Here is a 20,119-nt window from a genome sequence, read left to right on the forward strand (position 1 = left end):
CCCCACCAACAGTTACACATGAATGCCTCGCGGATGCAAAAAACTGAGCTCCTCCGCTGGAGCTACTGGGAGTTCCGCATGTCCCCTGCCTGCCTCCGGGCTACCGTCCTCTCTGTTTAGTTTGTCTCTGTGAGTGCTGTAAAGTAGCGTCTTCAGGGTTTAGGTGTCGAGTCAAACCCCCCACCCCGACATCCCCTCATACCTCGCCCACGCTCAGCCCACCCTCAGCCCATCCTCAGCCCACGCTCAGCCCACCCTCAGCCCACCCTCAGCCCACCCTCAGCCTCATGGTGTTGCACACGGGTGTTGGCGGCACTCAGCAGCTGTAATTAAGCCAGCCCTTTATTGGTTTTGTCCTCGCCATGGGAGATGTGCGCAGGAAGAAGGGAGGCCCTGGTTTATTGCCTGCGCGTCTAAGAGAGGCGTTATTATGATTGCACGCTGGAGAGAGAGAGAGACGGAGAGGGAGAAATGGGGGGAGAGAGAGAGAGAGTGAAAGAGATAAACTGGAGAGAGTTGGCACGAAAGCAGCGCAGAGGAAAAGGTGGATGAATAGTGCGAGAGAGACATCGGCCGAATCGATATGCCCAAATCATATCTCAGCGCCGGGGTAGGATTGTGAGAGGAAGAATGAAAGCGAGAGAGAGCGAGAGAGAGAGAGAGCGTGGGTTGCTAGCGGTGTGCTGTGTAGCCAGATAAGCATCGGGCTCATGTCCCGAGCCGCAGGCCCGCTGCCACCTCTGCCGATGCTGCAGCCCGGATGAAGGAGGTGAAATATTCTATTTGCAGAGGTTGGGTTACAGGTTTCTACGCCGCCGTGGTTGTGTCACCCGGTAAGAGGAAGGTGACGTATCAGTTTAACCGGCAAGCCCGTTCTCTGCGGTCAATGGGCACGGTGCAGAAAGTGGCCGCAGGGCAACAGAGGGACAGATGGTGTTCTTTTCAAACTGAAACAGCGGCCTGTGCAGAGCGCTGGGCCCTGTTCATGCTTACGGAGCGAGACTGATTCCCTCAAAGGCCGAAGAGGCTTGTGTGCACTTACAGTAGCATCCTGCCAGTGAAACGACTATTCCAGTCAGACATTGGGAGCATCTTCAAACTGCCCAGCGTGGCTCTTCTTGCGTCTGCTTGTGTTTCTTGGTGAGAGGGCACGCAGCGACGGCGGCACTTGTATGTTCATGTGTTTGAAGCCACGGGGTCGTTTTCTTCTCGTGAAAGGATTATCTTTGCTTTTTGCTGCCAAACAGATGTCTGATGTCATCTGGTTTTTACGCAGCCATGGGGGGGGGGGGGGGGGGGGGGACTGCACACTCTGCATGGATAGTGCTTTGCGCTCAACCATATGCCTTGATGTGTGATGCTATTTGTCAACGTCAGTGACCGTTTAACAGTCTGAAGGGGGGGTTCAGTTTGCTGTAGGAGCTTGCCGTCTGTGCAGGATCTCAATGGTGTTATCCCACATATCCTCCTCTGGTCTTGATGGTCAGGGGAGGTGCTAACTTAAGGCGCTCTCCTCTCAAAGGTACTTCACAGCATCATCATTCTGGTTTTACATTTGATTTATTGATCACAGTCTGACCTTTTTGAAGGTCAAGAGGTGGACTACACGACACAGCTGAACAAACATTTCAGGCCATGCTGGCCGTGTCAGATATTTCTGTGTGCTTGGAATCAGTTTTATGTCCACCAAAGCCAAAGACTATTTCAGGGTCTACAGGTCCAGGTTTTCTCTATGAATCTGTTTTAGTAACCTAGTTATTATCCCCACCACACGCCCAATAAACTGTTGACCCAACGTCATAATATCTGCTTGCATTGTTTCATGAATGGGGAAAAGAGGCCCGCTTCTACACGTAATCCTGTTGCCGTGCGCCAAATCCAGATCTATTCCATGCTCCAATTTAATCAATTACCAAAAATACACTTGAAGAAGCCGCGTGATGAAGCAATAATGAAGAAGCTTAGTCTAAACATCTATCCAGCCCGTTGCTGTCATCATCCGTCTCATCTCATCCACAGCCTCGCCCTCAAATCCGCTTCCGTAACACTCATTGTATTTCTCAAGCTCAACCCGTTATTTTCAATACTTTGTAAACATTGCCCCGTGCCCCCCCTCACCTGCCCTGCCCTCATTGCATCTGTACAATTAGCTGAGTTTGTCTGTGTTGGCGATGTAGCGGCGCTAGGTGTTCTCCCTGGGCTTCTCCTGACACCCAGCTGAGGAGTGATCAAAAAGCCTCCTCCTTTGGCAGGCAGATGCTGAGCAAACACGGGGGGGGGGAGAAAAAGCTGCTCCAGCAACTGTCTCCTCCCGTTTCCGCCTCGCCCCTTCATTATTTCTGGAGTCTTCTGGCTGGCGTTAATGAAACCCCCATGTAATATTCATTTAATTCCCAGTGTTTACTAGTTCATTAGGTTTTAGGATAGTAGTTGATCTGATCTCCAGGGGTGGCCAGGCAGAGGAAAGAAGCTGACTTTGAAGATTTTTCCTTTTTTTTTTTCGCTCTCCAGCACTTCTTCCGTTTATTCATACGTCTCTCTTGATCCTGTCAGAAGTCCATTCACAGTTCTCCCGCTTACGGAATCCTAGAGCTTCTGCTCTCATTTGTACAACTAGAGTTTGATGCAGTGTGTACAAAAAAATGGGAACCTTGAACCCAGTTAATGAAATCCCCAGTATGACTCATCATTTAAAGATCCCACCTGTACAACGTATAGAGTGCTACACTTTATGATACATGTAAATGACTCTAAGCTCAAAAAGGTGAGCTGAATGCTACTCAGACAATGAAAACCTCCTTGGTAGAGTTGACCAACATTGTAGAAGGAATGTGCCGTATATGTCTCCGTGTCTCAGGGCACCGTGTCTCAGGGCTCAGTGTCTCAGGGCTCAGTGTCTCAGGGCTCAGTGTCTCAGGGCTCTGTGTCTCTGGGCTCCGTGTCTCTGGGCTCCGTGTCTCAGGTTTCTGTGTCTCAGGGCGTTTGTCTCAAGGCGTTTGTCTTAGGGCGTTGTGTCTTAGGGCTCTATGTCTCAGGGCGTTTGTCTCAGGGCGTTTGTCTCAGGGTGTTTGTCTCAGGGCGTTTGTCTCAGGGTGTTTGTCTCAGGGAGTTTGTCTCAGGGTGTTTGTCTCAGGGTGTTTGTCTCAGGGTGTTTGTCTCAGGGCACCGTGTCTCAGGGCGTTTTTCTTAGGGCGTTGTGTCTCAGGGCACCGTGTCTCAGGGCGTTTGTCTCAGGGCACCGTGTCTCAGGGCGTTTGTCTCAGGGCTCCGTGTCTCAGGGCGTTTGTCTCAGGGCACCGTGTCTCAGGGCGTTTGTCTCAGGGCTCCGTGTCTCAGGGCGTTTGTCTCAGGGCTCCGTGTCTCAGGGCGTTTGTCTCAGGGCTCCGTGTCTCAGGGCGTTTGTCTCAGGGCACCGTGTCTCAGGGCGTTTGTCTCAGTGTTACAGACGCTGTCCCATTTATCGCAATCCCCCACACAGCCCTTGGGTCTGGGACTCGCTCTGTAAAGGTCTGTCCGTGGGTTCATGGGTCTCAGCTTTAGCCCGTCAATGCCATTGAGTGGCGTTGAACACACAGGGACACACAGGGACACACAGGAACACAGCGAGGGGCTTTTTCATCAGACAAAGGCGAAACTTAGTCACCAGCTCAGAATGATTTTAGCCGTATTATTGCTTCCGTGTATTCCTCTCTGACATTTAGTGAACTCCCACTGCATTCATCCAGCATCATTATTGTTTTTTACAGTATTTTGGGGAGATAACTTTAATGATGTAAGTATTAAAATGAACATTAAAGACTACAAACACATCTCATTATGTGCTGAAAGTTGTATAAAGTAATTGGAGTCACATTTCGTGTTTTCAGACAGCATCTCCCACATCTGTTTTCTAGTTTGGAAGACAAACTCTTCAACCCTTGTACTTAGCTTCACACTGTCTCTTTGATCTCCGTGTGTTTGTGTGTGTGTGTGTGTGTGTGTGTGTGAGAGTAGTGACTTCTCTCAGACAGGGGACGTGTTTCAGAGAGCAGCTCTGGAGGCATCGTCTTCCCATTATGCACAGCTTCCTGTCTGCCTTCAGGCAAGCCTTCTAGCAGCCGACCTGTTTGAGTTCAACTTAAGAGAGACTGGCGGGGTTGAGGCTGCACAGCTGGAATGGAGAAGATGGGGGGGGGGGGGAGGGGGCAGCAGGAGTTTCAAAACCGGAAGAGAAAAAAAAAAAGAAAGTAACCGACGGGGGTAAATCTATCGACGGGCTTTGCTAGCTAGTCCCACAGCAGGATGAAGAAGATGAGATCATCCACTGTGGGCGCTCCAGTGGAACCCATTGCACACGGCTGGCATTATTCTGCTGTTCTGCACTTTCTCAAGTGTTGCACGCTTAATTTAGCACATTGTAGGACAAAACCTGTGCAGCTCAGTTACAGTCTAAAAGAAAGAAAGAAAGAAAGAAAAGAAAGAGCAAGATTTGAATCTCTCCAAAAGAAAACACCATTGAAAAGCGATTGTTCAGCGATTTTCACTTTGCATGCAGTCGTACATTGACTTGTGCCTGGTAAAGATCCGACCAGATTGTCAATGTTGGCTCGAGGTTGTAAAGTGTGCTGCGCGATGCCGCCCGGTGCATATGTGAGTTGGTTAAGCGGGGCACTCACTGTGAAAGTAGCACAGGGACCAGTCACAGAGATGCATGGAGGCGACTTGGCTGCAGTGACTCTCCGTCCTTATGGATGTAATTGGAGAATGCTAATATCTTCTTTCTTGGCAATCTCTCTTTGAATTGAAGTTAGTGACGCGCAGCTTTCCAAGCAGTTTGTTGCAACAAAAAAAAAGGCAATAAGATGGATGTACATATGCATGACATATCTGTTTGAAAAATGCTGACAGCACTGCAATGAATTGTGGCGTTTTTTTTTTCAAGCTTCCTTTTATATCTTTAAACCAGTTTGAAAAACACGACACACACACACACACACACAGCTTTTACTACCATCATCGCTTGTATTATTGTTAATTTATAAATGATGTGCTAAAAATAGCTGCTGCGGTGATAAACGTGAAGTGTGCTGGATGGCCAGAGGCGATGTGCAGTGTGCACTGCTGTAGAAAAAAGGCACATCTAAATAGAAATGCTGCTGTCAAGTGGGCTCCCTCGTCTTTTCCCTTCATTGTGTAAGTACGCTTCTTACAATGTTGTATTTCCTCTACCACAAACCATAAAGTCCGACGCAGTTCTTTTCCTCTGTAAAGCAGCTATGCTTTAAAACCAATTTCCCAGGGAAAGAGCTCGCAGCGTGGACGCGTTGAGGTTGCAAACAGTTATGGAAGATTGCAAACTTTGACTCACAGCCCAACTGTCTCATCCCTGATTCAATGATAATTCTGCATCGTGCTCAAAGATGATTTAGTATGGGATGCAGTGACTTTCCATCCCAGTCACGCACTGAGATTAATGCTAATATTAGCATGCTCTCATGTGATTGGTGCTAATTGATGAAAGGATTAACTCTCGGCAGTCTTCTCTTGATCACACACTCAACTTTTATTTGGAGGAGCGCAGCTTCCATGTGTACAAAAAGGTCCTGTAGAAAGGGTTAAGTGGAATTGGAATTAGAGTTCACAGGTTTTGTGCAGAGACATAAGATAGGCATTGGTAACACTAGATGACGGGCTGGTTTTCTCCCCCCCACCCGTCCGCACGTGTGCACAGCAGAGAATGGGGTTGCATGGGGGAGATGGAGGCCCCTCCTTGAACCCAACACCAGGAGCCACTCAGCCGGGACCCCGTCACCATTCGTCAGCAATGATTGTTCAATAACCAAAGAAACGCCGCTCGCCTGTGAAGGGACGTCATCGTCCTCCTTCCTGAGTGGATCACTCTTCCTTTGGATCGCCGGTCCCTGCAGCCGCCCAGGCTGGTCTGGACTGATCACATCGGTCACTAGAGCCCCCCCCCCCCCCCCCCCCCCCCCTCCGTCCCACCATTACGCCCTTTTAAGCCTCATTGTCTATTTGGTACAGGAAGGGCTCTCTGACGCGTCGTGCCGTGCTGCTGCAGTCTTATCTCTTGTCAATAATAGACCCAAAGGAGATGGAGAGAAAACCACAGAGAGAGGGAGAGGAAAGTGTCTATAGGGGGAGGGGAGATGAGGGGACGGGGGAGGGGGGGGGGACTCTAGCGACCGACGCGATCAGTTCAGACCAGCCTGGGCGGCTGCTGGGGTTTTGTTTTTTTTTCGCCAGGAGGGTCGTGATTCTGTCCAGCTCCTGAGACGTTATTTTGGGCTGCAAGGATTATTAAAGCATCCTCTGACTCACCCCTCAGCTTTTTTCATTACCCCCCCTCGCTTTCCGTGGAGCCAGACAGCCGCGCAGCGTCACCACCTTTGATTTCAAATGCAGCTTGTTCACTGGAATGAAAAATGTGTACTTAGCAGAACCAAGAAGAAATTCATGGCTGGAGAGTCAGAGAGAGAGAGAGAGAGAGGGAGGGAGAGAGAGTCAGCGAGTGTGTTCAATTACTTGCATGTCAGAGAGAGAGAAGGATATTCTTAAGACATTTAATTTTTTCTTCCGGTGCAGATGCACAGCCCAGTGTTTGGCTGCAACAGAATTTGCCGGGTCATGAAGAGCTCGACGGATCTCGGCATGTTTTCTACACAGAGCGCTTTGTGAGACGGCACAACGGCGTGCGACTCCGTGGGTTGGTCCTCCCGTTCAGCCGAAAAGGTCTCTGTGTTGTGTTTGTGTGCGCCGAGGATGTTAGTGCGCTTGGTTGGAGTGGTCATTGCTAACTGTTTGAGGATGACGTTTGTGATTGTAAGTCAACGGCATGCGGGGGGCTGCTTTTGAGTAGCACTGCGTCTGCTCAACAGAGCTGTCGTGTCTTTACGCAGCAATAAGATGAAATGAAGAAAGCCAACATGCTCCTCTAACCTTCCTGTGTGGGGAAGGCAGCAGCAGGCGGCAGCGTAGCCGTCCTGCTCTTAATGGCATAGTCTTTTGGGGCTTGGCCTACATTGAGTGCTACAGAGAGGAAGACATATTAACCGCACGGAGAAGAAACATGAACACAGGCTCCAGTTGGCCTCCTCTCAGACAGAAGCAGTGGAGTCTGTGCTCGTGGAAGCTAATCAGCGAATAGACTCGCACATCTGCAGACACTGTCAGCAGAGCGGGGGAGAATCACCCCCCCTTAAGGTGGCCCCGTTTACGTTTGTCTTTCAAGATCCTTGTGTCCAGATGAAATAAAGATTTAATGCACTTTCCTTTACACCTTGCCGGGTCAAACTCCCAGTTTTGGGACATGGGTCTAGGATGTTCTACCCTTCCTCTATCCCCTGGGTAGAGGTATTGTTAGGTGACTTCTAAGCATGCTAGAGGAAGAATAAAGTCGTACCTGCTCTCCTTAGCATTTAAAAGTGCTTCTGCACTTGTCATAGGCCATAGCTCGCTTATGTACTGACGTAGTTACAATTAGTCAGATGCTTTTTTTTAACCTTTTAAAAAGTCTGGCGTGCCTCTGACACGACCTTTTTGTTTTAGTCCAATCCTTTGAATCTGTCCTTAATCAGACGTGTTCACTGCTTCCTGCAGGATCTTTATATTAACAAACTGCCATCATGTATTATGCAGTATATAACATCCCTGCCGTGCGTAAAGCGCTCCCTAATCCAGTCCTCAAGCACCTGCTCTTCTGCGATTTACTGGTCCATCCTCTCTCCCTCCCGACCCCGATCCTTCTGCATCACAGACGTGCTCTCCGAATCGGCACTAGTCCGTGAGCAGCGTCGAGCTCTTAAGCAGATCTGATTTGTAGGAGTGAAAATACACGGCAAAATCTTTGCACAAACACAAACAGATGTTTGGCTTTAACTGAAACACCTGGATTTAAACTGGACGGAGATTTACTGATTAGGTCCTATGTTCTTCAGAGAAGAAGTCTTCTGTTGCAGTACATGGTGCTGTTAGGAAATGTTTTTGCACCCATGGCAACTCCTGTAGGTCGACCATGTCAGCACTGATGGTCGGAAGTAGTCCTCCTGCTCACTGCATGGAGCCCTGCAGCCTCACCCAGTGGTCCTTTACCACCACCCCCCCCCCCCCCCCCCCACCCGGCCTGGGAAACGCTGTGTCGACAACCCCATTGGCCCACCTGCCCACGCACCTGTCAGTTAGCCGTCACCACGGGAAAGGTTGAGACCAGGGGAGTTGGGAGGGGTGGGGGGGGGCAAAAGATGGGGAACGATATGAGGAACACTGTGACAGATGAAATGTGTCGAGGCGGAGGGATGAATGAAGGGACAGCGGCAGGACGGAAAGACTTCTAACAGCAGTGGGACGCAGCCAGTCACTCATCAAACCAGGTCACTGGAATACAGCCGCGCCATCGTGGTGCAGAACCAGGAGAAAGAAAAGGTCTCTGATCCGTTTCTGTAACGCACAGAAACGATGCGGGAGGAGAAACCTCTCGATCTGTCTCTCCCTCCCTCTTATTTCTCTACCGCTCTCTTTCCCACCCTCCTCTGTATTTGATTTGATGCCTAAAAATCCGCTCTGTGGATAGAAAAATAATAAGTACGTAAACCATGTAATTTGTTCAGTTTAAGGATGCTAAGACCCCTGGCTGAATGCGATTAGGTGAGCGCTGCTGCTCTGCTATTGGGCGATAGATGTCAGCCAGTAAGCAACCGAGCGGTGTAATCCTTCCTTTAAACAGCTCGACCGCCAGCCAATCAGAGCGATCACATGACCATGCTGTGTCCCCCCCCCCCCCAAAAAAAAGTCGAGCTTGCTTTCAGGCAACCCAGACGCCTTTGCAGTCCGGTTCATAAACTCTGCCATCTATCCACATCCGTCAGAGAGCGGCGGCGGCGCTCTGCGGGCGCAGCAGGAACAGAGCAGCTTGTGCTGATGCTGCGATATCCGTTGCCTTTTAGGAGTCGCGGCTCAACTGTCGGCTTGCTGCAGGATTTTAACCCGCTTTGATCGTCCCAGGTAACCGGGGGGGGGGGATTGGACATGTGGGGGGGTCCACATGCTGGCTGAGTCACTTTCGGCGAGGGGGGGCGCAATGCCGCATCTGTAACTGGACCATCGGGGACGTTTTCTTCTCTGATTGCTCTGAGGGTTCTGCTTGTTTTCCTTTCAGCTCTTTCTAGTTATTTGATTGTAATAAAGACCATTGGAGGATGTATTATTTTCACAGGCTCAGTCTGAGCAGCGCCCCTGGAAATGAAACAAGGGCTCTAGAGAGGATTGGAGAGGACAGCAAGGACCCGGCCCTGGTGGACCGGACGGCTCCGGTCAACGCGCTGTGGCACAGACGGCTGTTGGAGTCGAGTCGCTGAGAGTGTAACTAATGTGTCGTGCATGTTGCGTCTCCTTTAGGTCATTCTAGTGGCCGACTGACACACACGCTGTATGAAAAGCTCTGCCAAACAGGATGTAAGCAGCTCGCAAAAAAAAAATAAACTTGGGTCTTTGTCACAGAAGCTGTGAGAGGAGGAGGGTAAGGGAAGGAAAAGGCAGACAGGACGAGATAGGGAGGCTGAAGGAATCACATAATCACCATCACAATATCTCCGACTCCCTTATTGTGATATACGATGCTTTGCTGCGTTCATTTTTTTAACTGACCAATGAATGGAATCTGTTTTGAATGTACTTTGGGGGGAGTTGTCATCCGCCGGCAACGACTACTACCCCCCCCGTCCCCCCGTCCCCCCGTCCCCCCGCCGCACGTGTCTGTCCCATGAACCGCTCCGCAGCAATCAGAGCACCTAGTTGAGTGACATCTAGTATCTGTTCTACTCAACAACTCTTTCCTTTTTGACCAAAATAAATTAACCAAAGCTGGATGAATAAACGTCAAAAATAGTCATGATCACATTATTGAGCAATTTATCGCTAATCATATTCAGGCAGTTAAATGTTTTCATCAGCAAGATGGTTAAAACGTTTTTTTTTTTTGCTCTGGGCTTTTTCCGTTTCGCGGCTTAAGTGTGTCGCGCTACCCGGTGAGGCGATCAGCGGCCTGCGCGCGGCGTTCTGCGTCAACGCGTGTGCCATAACTTCATAGCCTTTCTATCGCGAACCCACATCAAACGCTAATGATTTGCGACCACAGGGGCTTCCTGCTTCATCTCGGGCCTTTTATCGTAGCGGCGTGCGTGTCGTTCTCTCGTTATGTGTGTGTGTGTGTGTTGCAGCAGTTTGCGGTCAGGTGACCGGCTGCGGATGTTTCCTGATTGGGCCTCGTCAGAATGGTCACGCGGCAGCGCAGCGGATGAGGCGGCGCGGGAACAAGAGCTCACCGCTCACGGGCCCACTTCTTGCCACAACGCACTATATTTGGGAAACTCCAACGATCGTGTCTTTTTTGTGTCGCGTCGCAAGAGGAAAAAAAAACAAAACAGCACGTAGAGGTTTTATAGTGGCGAGCGCGTCGGGTCACTTCTAATCTTTTAGGGGTCGTGCTTTTTAATCTTTCGGGGCCCGTAGTGTAATCCCATGATATTTGTGAGCCATGGCTTTGATACATTACTCTGCTTTTGATGAGGAGGGTGTACTTTGAAAAGATGATTATAGTAATAGTATAGAAGCGCTCGCTGCGCTGAAAGCATTGGGAAGAAACCGCGTTTACACGGCGAAACTTGAGGGTTTACCCGCCTGCAACCCCAGAGAACGCGCCTCCATCCGCGTTTGGGCCTCAATCCGTCGTACTGCTTACAATGACGTACGATGGAATGAGATCCGCAGCCATAAGATCCCAGAGAACGTCCGGTCTGCGTGCGCGCCGGAGGGCCGCGGGGTCATCACATGCGCACATGTTGGTGTGAGAGGGAATGTGATGTCGGGAGCGAGTGGAGTACAGGCGCCTGAGTCCTCGGCAGAATCCCTGCAGCAGCAGCAGCAGCAGCCTTTCTGAGCAGCATCCCGATCCCACGGTCTCCGTCCTGCCACCTCACGCTCCATCCTCCACGAGCTGAATGCACCATGCACACACAGCTGCACCTCTAGGTCACAGTCAGCGTCCATCTTCCCCGCTGGCTTCTCCGAACTCACATGCATCCATCCCCCTCCCTCCCTCCCCACCACCTCCTTTACATTTTTCACCGTTTATCTCACTGAGGACGGAATGCAGATCTAAGATCAGCAGAGTGTGTTACGGCAGAGCTGTGGAGAGCTCAGAAGTATCTGCAGAGAGGCTATTACAGTAGCAGTGGCAGCTGGAGCAATGGGGGAATGATGCACAGTAGAAAATTTAGTGCTGCGCCACCGCTCCGTTGTGCTTACCGAATGCTGGCTCAGGGCCCGGCAGCGCTGTAGCATCACGATGCAAGACGCCAAAAGGGCGGAGTTTGGGTTCCTGGTCTGCCACAGATATTGCTGTGTTTCGACAGGAAGGACACGCGCCGCTAAGCGGGAGCAGGGAAATGTGATGCTTGCGTCGAGGTGAGTCGGAGTCCGTCTGAGGGGCAGTTTGTTAATGTTTGCTCCAGCCGCTACTTGCGTGTTCTATGCACACGCGTGTGTGTGTTTTCAAGGTGTAGCGTGTTCCAAGTCGGCATCCCAGAGGAGACGTTAGCAAGAAGCCCAAAGGACGCGCCGAGAGTCAACGTGAGGCGTTTCTTCGGCAAACACACATTCAGCTACAAAGTGGACGCGTGCGCACAAGCAACACACGCCTCCATCATCATCATCAGGAAGAAGACGCTTCTCATGCTCCGCACACACACACACACACACACACACACACACTCACTCACCCCAAACTCCACATCATCCCCCATCCAAGTCACGCCGTCCGTCCCCCAATCCTGCATTTTTTTTTTTCCTTCACATTTGTGAATGAAGCGGCGCTCCGTTTGTGTGCAGCAACCGTTGTTTGTGGGTGTTTCTTTTCTGAATCATCAGCGAGGCCGGATGGGAGGCATTTGATTCGCGTTAAAAGCAGAGAGGAGAAGTCACATGGTGAGCTCGCTGAATCACAAAACTCCAAATGGTCTTTTTTTTTTCCTGTCTCTGTTGCAAACAAAGACGTGTCCATCAAAGTGAGCATTAGCCATTAGTCTTGTTTTTGTTGTGCGCGAGCGTTTCCGCTGCATGCAGCGCTTAGATGTTGTTGTTTTTTTTGCTGTGCTCCATTTGCAAGAAGTCACTCATTACAAAACCAGCAGGATGTTACGGTGAACAAATCTTTTTCTGAATTAGCTTGCTTTTATTTTAAATTGCCGGCACAGAGGGGGAGGAAGAGAAATCCAAACGAAAGTCCCAGCAGCGGTTATCAGTTGCCTAATGCTTCCTACAAATCCCAGATTAACGGGTTAACATCAATGGAATATCTGAGCTCGTACGCAGCAAAACAAGCCTGAAACACAACGCTGACACAACGTGATCTTATAAATATGTTACGCAAACAGGATCACGACAGAAAGCTGTGAACAAAACAATGAACCATTAAGTTGATTATTGCTGTCTGATATTTTATACATCATTTCTGCTATTCAGTAAATCTTCCTTTAGGTAATAGTGATGCTTGCAAGCACATTCTGTACGCTTAACGTCTGCAGTCCAGCTACACTGAGCTCATCCCTCATCCTAACCCCTCTTAAAGGAGACATATGCTCATTTTAAGACTCATACTCCACCTCAACATGTTAAAGAAGAATATGTTTGGTCTCGTATTGTCTGTGTGAATATGCCTGTCTCGTTTGGAATATTCAAACAGGTTTTATTTATTAGTAGAAAATAAATGAATTACAGGAAACATAGAAAAACATTGTTTTTCTCCAGTGTTTAGCGTGTAGGAGACCTATAAAAGTGGTATTTTCATAATATGTCCCCTTTAAAGGGTTCAGGGTTCTTCTTTGGCCTGGCCGTGTTGTGGTATTAATGTTATGTGTTGTTGTCCGTCTCTCTGGTGTAACAGGCAGCTGAGCTCAGAAACACAGGATTTGATTTAACTGCCAGTCCCCCACCAGCCCATGAAGCTCGACATAGAAATCCAACAGGGGGAACAAAAATAAAAAAAATGTATACCCCCGTTTCAATTTATTTTCACCCCGTTAAATAGGCCACACCCCTGTCTGTCAGATTGTGGCTGAGAACCATTTTTCTCTGATGTACTCTGGGAAAACAAATAGAAGACTTGCGCTGTGCAGAAATACTGCCTATAAACACACTCAGTAGACAATGAAAAGGTAATAGAAAAAACCTGCACATCATCGAGTGATGATCTGAGAGAATCTGAATGTCAGCGTGGTGAATGAAGCTTTCACTGAACTATTGGGTACAGCGCTGTTTCCTTGTTATACATGATGTTTCTGGATTAAATTACTGCGACATTAGTGTGCAATGTACATGATGCTGCAGATGTTTCGTGCTAATTCTAACCCCCAATAAGCCGTACTGTGAGAATCACTTATCTCTAAAAATATCTATTTCTAAAGCGCCCACAGAAGGCGCCGTGTTTCTTTCAAACCAAAGTCACACCCTTGTACATTGTTTAGGGTATGCGATAAGAATAGGTATTCATGAATACACTGTGTATACAGTACATACTGTACATGTATTATGTGCAGGCTAACCCAGATGGTGTGTGAGACAGCAGGTGGGACCAAACCTCCTCTGTGGTTCAGTGAATTAGCCAATCACATGTGAGCAGGCTTTACCTTGGCCACTGAGCAAGGCTGTCAGCAGTGATTTATGGAGCCCTTTGAAATTCATAGCAAGTTGACACGTACAAAATTAAAGGAATGCTTCACAGAGCTTTTTCCTCACCAAAATGTCATTATTATTTTGGAGTAAAAGTGGGAGAAATGTTGGAGCAAAGTGGCATACGGATAATTCATTTCTCAACAAAAGAGTGAATGCATCAGTTAGCCGTCCTCTGTGACGGACGGACAATGATAAAAGGGATTTTTTAAATCAATTAAAACAATTTAAAGCAAATTTAAATTTAAATGGCGAGAAGTTAAAGTCACGTCATGTCCAACAGAAATGCTTGTTTCTAGTTTTCTCCTGAAATAGAAGGTGAGAATCTTCTTTTTATGTCACGGGTATATTTGAATGTTGTTTAAGTTCTGTGTGCCGTTAGATGATCGGAGGAAAAAAAGGTGTCGAGTTGAATAAATGCGCACCTTCCTTTTGAGGTTGATGAATTCAGACAGAACTCTGACACGTTGTTATTGGCGCTCTGCATTCCTTCATGTCCATTGCACTGTGTACACAGACACAATCTGTGAATCATTTATCAATGCACTGCCTTCACTACGCTGTCTGGCTGCTCATCTCTCTGCATTTGTGCACACACACACACACACACACACACACGCGTATACTCCCACTATTCATTTTGAAAAACAAACAGGTCATATCTAGGCTGGCCGTGTTGTTAATCTCGTGTCATCCTGTTATTTATAATTTACAATGATGATGATTTAAGCACCTATATCCACAAAGTAATCAGACGCTATCAAAACGGAAATGAAAGATTGCTTGTAGCAAGTATTGGATTCAACGTTGTCCCTGTGAGGGCTGCAACCCACTAAATCAAATTAGATAATCAAAGAGGACTTTCACTGCAGGAGTGTATGTTTTCCTTATGCAAAGACTTTTTTTTTATCTGCCCGGATCCATTCGCCTTTGACTTATTTCCTGTCACATCCGAAGGCAACGATACGATTGCATGCAGTAATTGAAGCGCATTAGTCAGCCATGTTATGGAGTCTGGTCCAATGAGGGGAGGGAGTGGTGCTGCACCTTGCTGGTTGTCCCATCCCTCTCTGTCTTTCGCTCTCGGTGTGTGTGCGTGTGTGTGTGCGTGTGTGTGTGTGACAGAGACAGATCAGGCTTTCATCAGGTTTTTCGAGGGACTGAAGCCGACTAAGTGCATAAAGTGAAGCCGTAGACTGCAGACTGGAGCCTTCAGCTTTGGCAGGGAGGAAGCAACGTTGGGCTAATCTCTGACTGATGCCTCACATTTCCACCTGTACACAGGCAGAAAAACTCTATAGTCCTTGTAAATTAACTGAGCATCAGCATGCACACGCAAAAGGGATTCTTTTATCAGAGTACATGTTTATGTGTACGGTGTATTTTGAGATTTAGATAACATTGCATTCAAAAGGGGCCGACCAGTTGATTGCATTCTTTTGTCTTTTATCTACAGGAAACAAAGTCCATCTGCATCCAGGGATCCAAACCAAAAATACGACCAAAGGGAGGGGGTTGACCACTCACAGTATGCCCCGACGGACGGCGGCATGCCCAGATCACCGTCTGACTATGGGGATGGGGACCATCGGCGGGCTCCGCGGGGCCCACACATGTACCCAGACGCGGAAGCGGCGCGGATGGGCTACCGGGGCCCCGGACGCTGGCACTCCCAGGAATACCCGCTGGACCAGGAGCTAGATGGACCACCGAGCGAGTACGACCTGCAGCGGCAGCGGCAGGAGGAGTTCCAGACGCGCTACCGCAGCGACCCCAACCTGGCCCGCTACCCCGTGAAGCCGCAGCCCTACGAGGAGCAGATGAGGATGCACGCCGAGGTGGGCCGCGTGAGGCACGAGAGGCGCCACAGCGACGTCTCGCTGGCCTACACGGAGCAGGATGACCCCGGCCCCGTCCGGCTGTCCCGTCAGCATCTCACCGAGCGCCGGCCGCCTATGGTGGGACAGCGCTCGTACTCCGTGGACCGCTCCTCACCGGGACCCATGGGTCCCGGCCTGGGAGGCCACAGGACCTCCAACCACAGCCCCCCGACGCCGCACCGGAGCCCCGTGCTGGGGGACCGATCCGGGGACCTGCGGAGAGGCGACCTGGGCGTCGGCGGGGATTCCATGAGGAGGCAGCAGCACCACTTAGACCCCAGCTCGGCCGTCCGCAAGACAAAGAGGGAGAAGATGGAGAGCATGTTGAGGAACGACTCCCTCAGCTCGGACCAGTCCGAGTCGGTGCGCCCGCCACCCCCCAAACCCCACAAAACCAAAAAGGGAGGAAAGATGCGGCAGGTGTCGCTGAGCAGCTCGGAGGAGGAGCTGGCCACCACACCAGAGTACACCAGCTGTGAGGACGTGGAGATAGAGAGTGAGTCAGTCAGTGAGAAAGGTAAGGGCCACATGCTGCACCGCTTCTAGAGATTCATTTACTTTATACCACACAAATACACATTTCTCTGAGAGTTTTTCAGTAATAATGAAGCTATCTTTTCATACTATCATCCTGACGCAATGTTGTAAAGAAATAAAGATTGCATTATAATTCAGTTATTGTTGCTGTCTCATGTTGATATTGATTCTTGCAGCTGTTGACTCCGATGTAACCTTCAGATCCCCCCAGTCTGCAGTCTCTACACGTGCTTTGTGTGTTTATGTCTACATGTGCATTTGTATGTGTAAGGCTCATTTTTTTGAGAACGATCCATGAAAGAAATGATTGAAACATCTGGCATTAAAAATTGACTAAAACAGTTTTTACACTCTCAGTTGCTCATTTTATCTTTTCACCCCCTTTTTAATCATCGTTTTCTATTTTCCCTACTAAACTGTGGGGAACAGTTAATCATTTTGTCCTAAAAACACAACACCTTTATGCGGGTGATGAAATTGATTTGAAATCTCTGCTTCTCGAAAACACTGAGCCTTACGTCAATGCAAAGCAGTGGTGCGTTTCTTTGAATCTACTCTTACAGCTTCCCGGGAGGAGGATGCTCGCGCAGGACGCACCAGCCGCGTCCGCGTCAGTGTGTTTGTGTGTGTGTGTGTGTGTGCTCCGTGTGTGTGGCTGTGGTTTGGAAAACAAATGAAAAGCTGCTGTTTTCGCTGCCATCTTACGGCACATCTGGCCGGGTCCCACCACAGCGGCCTCGTGTGATCGGCCCTCTCCAGCCAACAGCCTTGCATGACTGACAGTGGGAGTTTAGGTAGACAGGGTTTATTAGAATAAAGGTAATAGAAGGCCGGAGGGTTAGTATTGGTTTTCCTGCAGTGTGCTGAACCTCCTCTGTAAACCTGGACATCATTCCTGGTACAGTGGCCCGTCTGGAGGATAAGCGCTCAGTCTGGAGGGAAAGGAGCTAAAGCTGATGGTGGACAAAGATCAAAAAGAACAGAACAGTAGTTTTAGGCTTTTTCCACCAGTTTCATTTTATTAATTCCATATTATAAATTGTCTTAACTCTCAGCGCAGTTAACGACATTTTCCGACGTATGCTAGCCTACCACAAGATGTCGAATGTCCTACCTGCTCGGCAAAAAACAAGTGCACTTGACAAAGTGTGCAGACGCAAGAAAACACTCAGTGACTGAATGAAATGCCGCTTTGCATAGAATCAACATCACAGGCAATCGTTTAGGCTGTTGGCTTCACGACCGCTCTGCCCGCTCGACAGTTGTCGTGATTGCAAATTGATTCCGTTGTCAAACCTGTAATTACGGAGGCCTACGCCTCGGAAATGGTAAAAAGCAACGGACGCCAACGACGCGAGGAGGAGGCGCACTTGACAAATGGTGGAATGAAAGATTGAAAGGAGGGAAAAGTACAGTGGCACGGTTCTGCTTTGGTCGGTCGCAGCGGACCCAAAGCGCCCGCCGCACGCTGAGAAATGTTTCATCCGGAGGTCTCCTCCATTATGTAACTGTCCTCACCAAAGAATAGCGCTACATTATTGATGTGGGAGTTTCCAGGTAGCCGTGGTACAGAAATAGGGAGACAAAGCCGGCTGTTCAGAGGGTCACAGTTGCTGTTGTTCCTGTCTGCTTCTGTCCGCCTCCTCCACAGGTCAGCCTGCGTAGGAGACAGAGGACAGAGCTGAACTGTTTAAGCTACTGCAGGACAGCTGATCACATGGAGCCATCGTCTTTATTCTTCTTTAGTTTACGACATGATTAAGGCTGCTGTGATATGGTGCATGCAGCGAGTCTGATATAAGGTTGTCTACATAACATAATGTCTGCATAACCATTTATTGGGGCCCTTGTTTGCACTTTATCAAGTAGACTTAATTAAATAATCTGTGACAGGGTCCAAACTCTAGGACATGCGGCATCAGACCGGCCATCACACAGGTCAAGTTTGGCAGTACGTTGACTGTTCATTCTGACGAGCTGACAGAATCTAAGATTCTTGTGCTTCATAGCAGAAGTTAGGTGTTGGCCTTTTCAGAATAAAAGCGCTTGTTGTAAGATCTGCCTCTACCGGGGCTTTGAGTATCACCTTCCCAGCGGTGGGACGATGTTTGAACATACACAGAGTTTCACCCCAGCCTCTTTCTTGCTCTCGCCCCTTGAATTGTAGTAAACACCGCATCAATAATTAATGATCCAATTAATAGTTTACACAGGTTTTTATTGAGCTGTCAAAGTGATGGAAAGCCTGCTGGGGGTGAATTCCAGCACTGCCTGCTCTCTGCCTCCGTCCTGAATCAGCACTTTGCAGGGGGCCTCGTAGTCGGGGGGGGGCGGCGGAAACGGCGAGGCCGGCCTCAGACTGCTGATGCTCACAATTTACGGCCGTCATGAGTTTCCCGCTACCTGAAAAAAAAAAAAAAGGCAAGCGGGGTCGGTGCCCAAATGTGCCGTCCCACTGCTTATAACGCTTTGGCAAAAGAGAAGGGAGAGGCTGGACGCAGCTTCGTGGTTGGCGCCCGCTTGATTCTTGTTGACAGGCGCGAAGGGTGGGCCGCGGGAGGAGTACGATGGGAGGAAGAACAGGCGCAGGTGGAGGTGAGACTGTGACTGAAGCAACCTTCAAAAACACTATGAAGCTAAAGCTAACTTGCGCTCCAAAAAAGGCCCCAAAAAAGTGTTTTCTGTCCCTCTCGCTGGGCCTTAAGCTGCTTGCACTATCATGGCCACATTAGGCAAGTGACTCGTTCAACGGAGAGCGCCCTCCACGCCGAATGTGGGCTCTGGTGTTCGTGCCGCTGACAGAGTAGCAGCTGGGAGGCTAAGAGGGTAATCACTGTTGTCAGCTGTTGGTTGGAGGGCCGCAGAGGGCAAAGCCTGTCCAGGGACCTCCGTAATGTTTTATCACAGCGCATAAGCGTGTACAGTTAGTCGTTTTAGCGCTCGCCCTGACTGACAGATGGATAGCAGCGATAGAGGAGGGCGAGAGGCGCGAAGGACAGCTTGGTAGTTTGGCTCAGACCGACCTTGCAACTTGAATATGAAGAAAGTATGGAAAAGTCATCGAGAGTATTTTTACTTTCGCCGGTTATCTCAAATATAACATGAAAATAAGGTAAATTATACTAGTTGGATCATTTTAGCATCAATTATTTTTAATTTTTTTTATAACATTTTCATGATAATATAATGTGCATTATAAAATTACATTACATTACATTGTATACAAATATATTTTAAAAAGGTCCTAATTTTATAGGATAATTTTAGGAAAAATATACAAAATCAAATATTGAAAAATACAATTTTGTTCATTTCAATTTTTTTTTTACCCTTTACAAATAACTACATTGCACTGACCAGATGATGATGTTGAGATATGGTAACACATTTAAATCTGACCGGGCAAGAGACATTAGCTAATAAAGTTAATTTTGATTCACATTAACTTTTTTCGTGTTAACAGTAACTTCACCAATTACTATGGTGAGTGAAATTGTGGAAGTGTGGAACTATAACTCTTCTAATAAACCTAAATGATCCCTTAAAACAAGAGCTGCATGAAGTGGAAGCGATGTGGCTATATTTATTCACAGTGGCCTCTATACGCAGCGCTCTCCTTCCACGCTGCTTCAGTTTCCCAACAAATATCTCGTCCTCTTTACCCCCCCCCCCCTCCCCTCCCTCCCTCACCGCCCTCCTTTACACAAGCATATTTTCATGCCTTTTCCCGGATAGCGCTCAAAGCAGGCTTGTCCTGCAAAGATCCATTAGGTTGTGCAGCTCTTTGCAGGGGAAGTGATGTGTGGAGAAAGTGATGTATGTGGCTCAGGGGTCGCAGTGTTTTCTCATGACCTTCTTGTGCCTTTGGCCCTGAGGTTCACTACAGCTACATGCATGCGGTACATACTGTACACATAAGCAAGTATATGGAAAGCCTGTGCAAACGGAAAACCAGGGCCCGCACATCAAGATCTTAAAAACGA

At 48.7% G+C, this 20,119-nt stretch overlaps 1 protein-coding gene across 46 annotated transcripts in view; it reads left to right on the top strand.

Moving 5' to 3' along the window:
• Window positions 1-20,119, top strand: part of rims2a (regulating synaptic membrane exocytosis 2a) — a 110,064-nt gene that overhangs the window by 39,150 nt on the left and 50,795 nt on the right. For 45 of the 46 annotated variants that reach the window (XM_078095460.1, XM_078095463.1, XM_078095470.1 and 42 more), the window contains one exon: window positions 15,176-16,116. In XM_078095460.1, coding sequence (XP_077951586.1) covers window positions 15,176-16,116 — 941 coding nt within the window. Of the gene's footprint in view, window positions 1-8,838; window positions 8,998-15,175; window positions 16,117-20,119 lie in introns of those variants that run through there. The other variant, XM_078095486.1, reaches the window with a different exon arrangement.

The sequence above is a fragment of the Gasterosteus aculeatus genome, chromosome 20 (assembly GCF_964276395.1).
Source record: "Gasterosteus aculeatus chromosome 20, fGasAcu3.hap1.1, whole genome shotgun sequence".
Classification (NCBI taxonomy): domain Eukaryota; kingdom Metazoa; phylum Chordata; class Actinopteri; order Perciformes; family Gasterosteidae; genus Gasterosteus; species Gasterosteus aculeatus.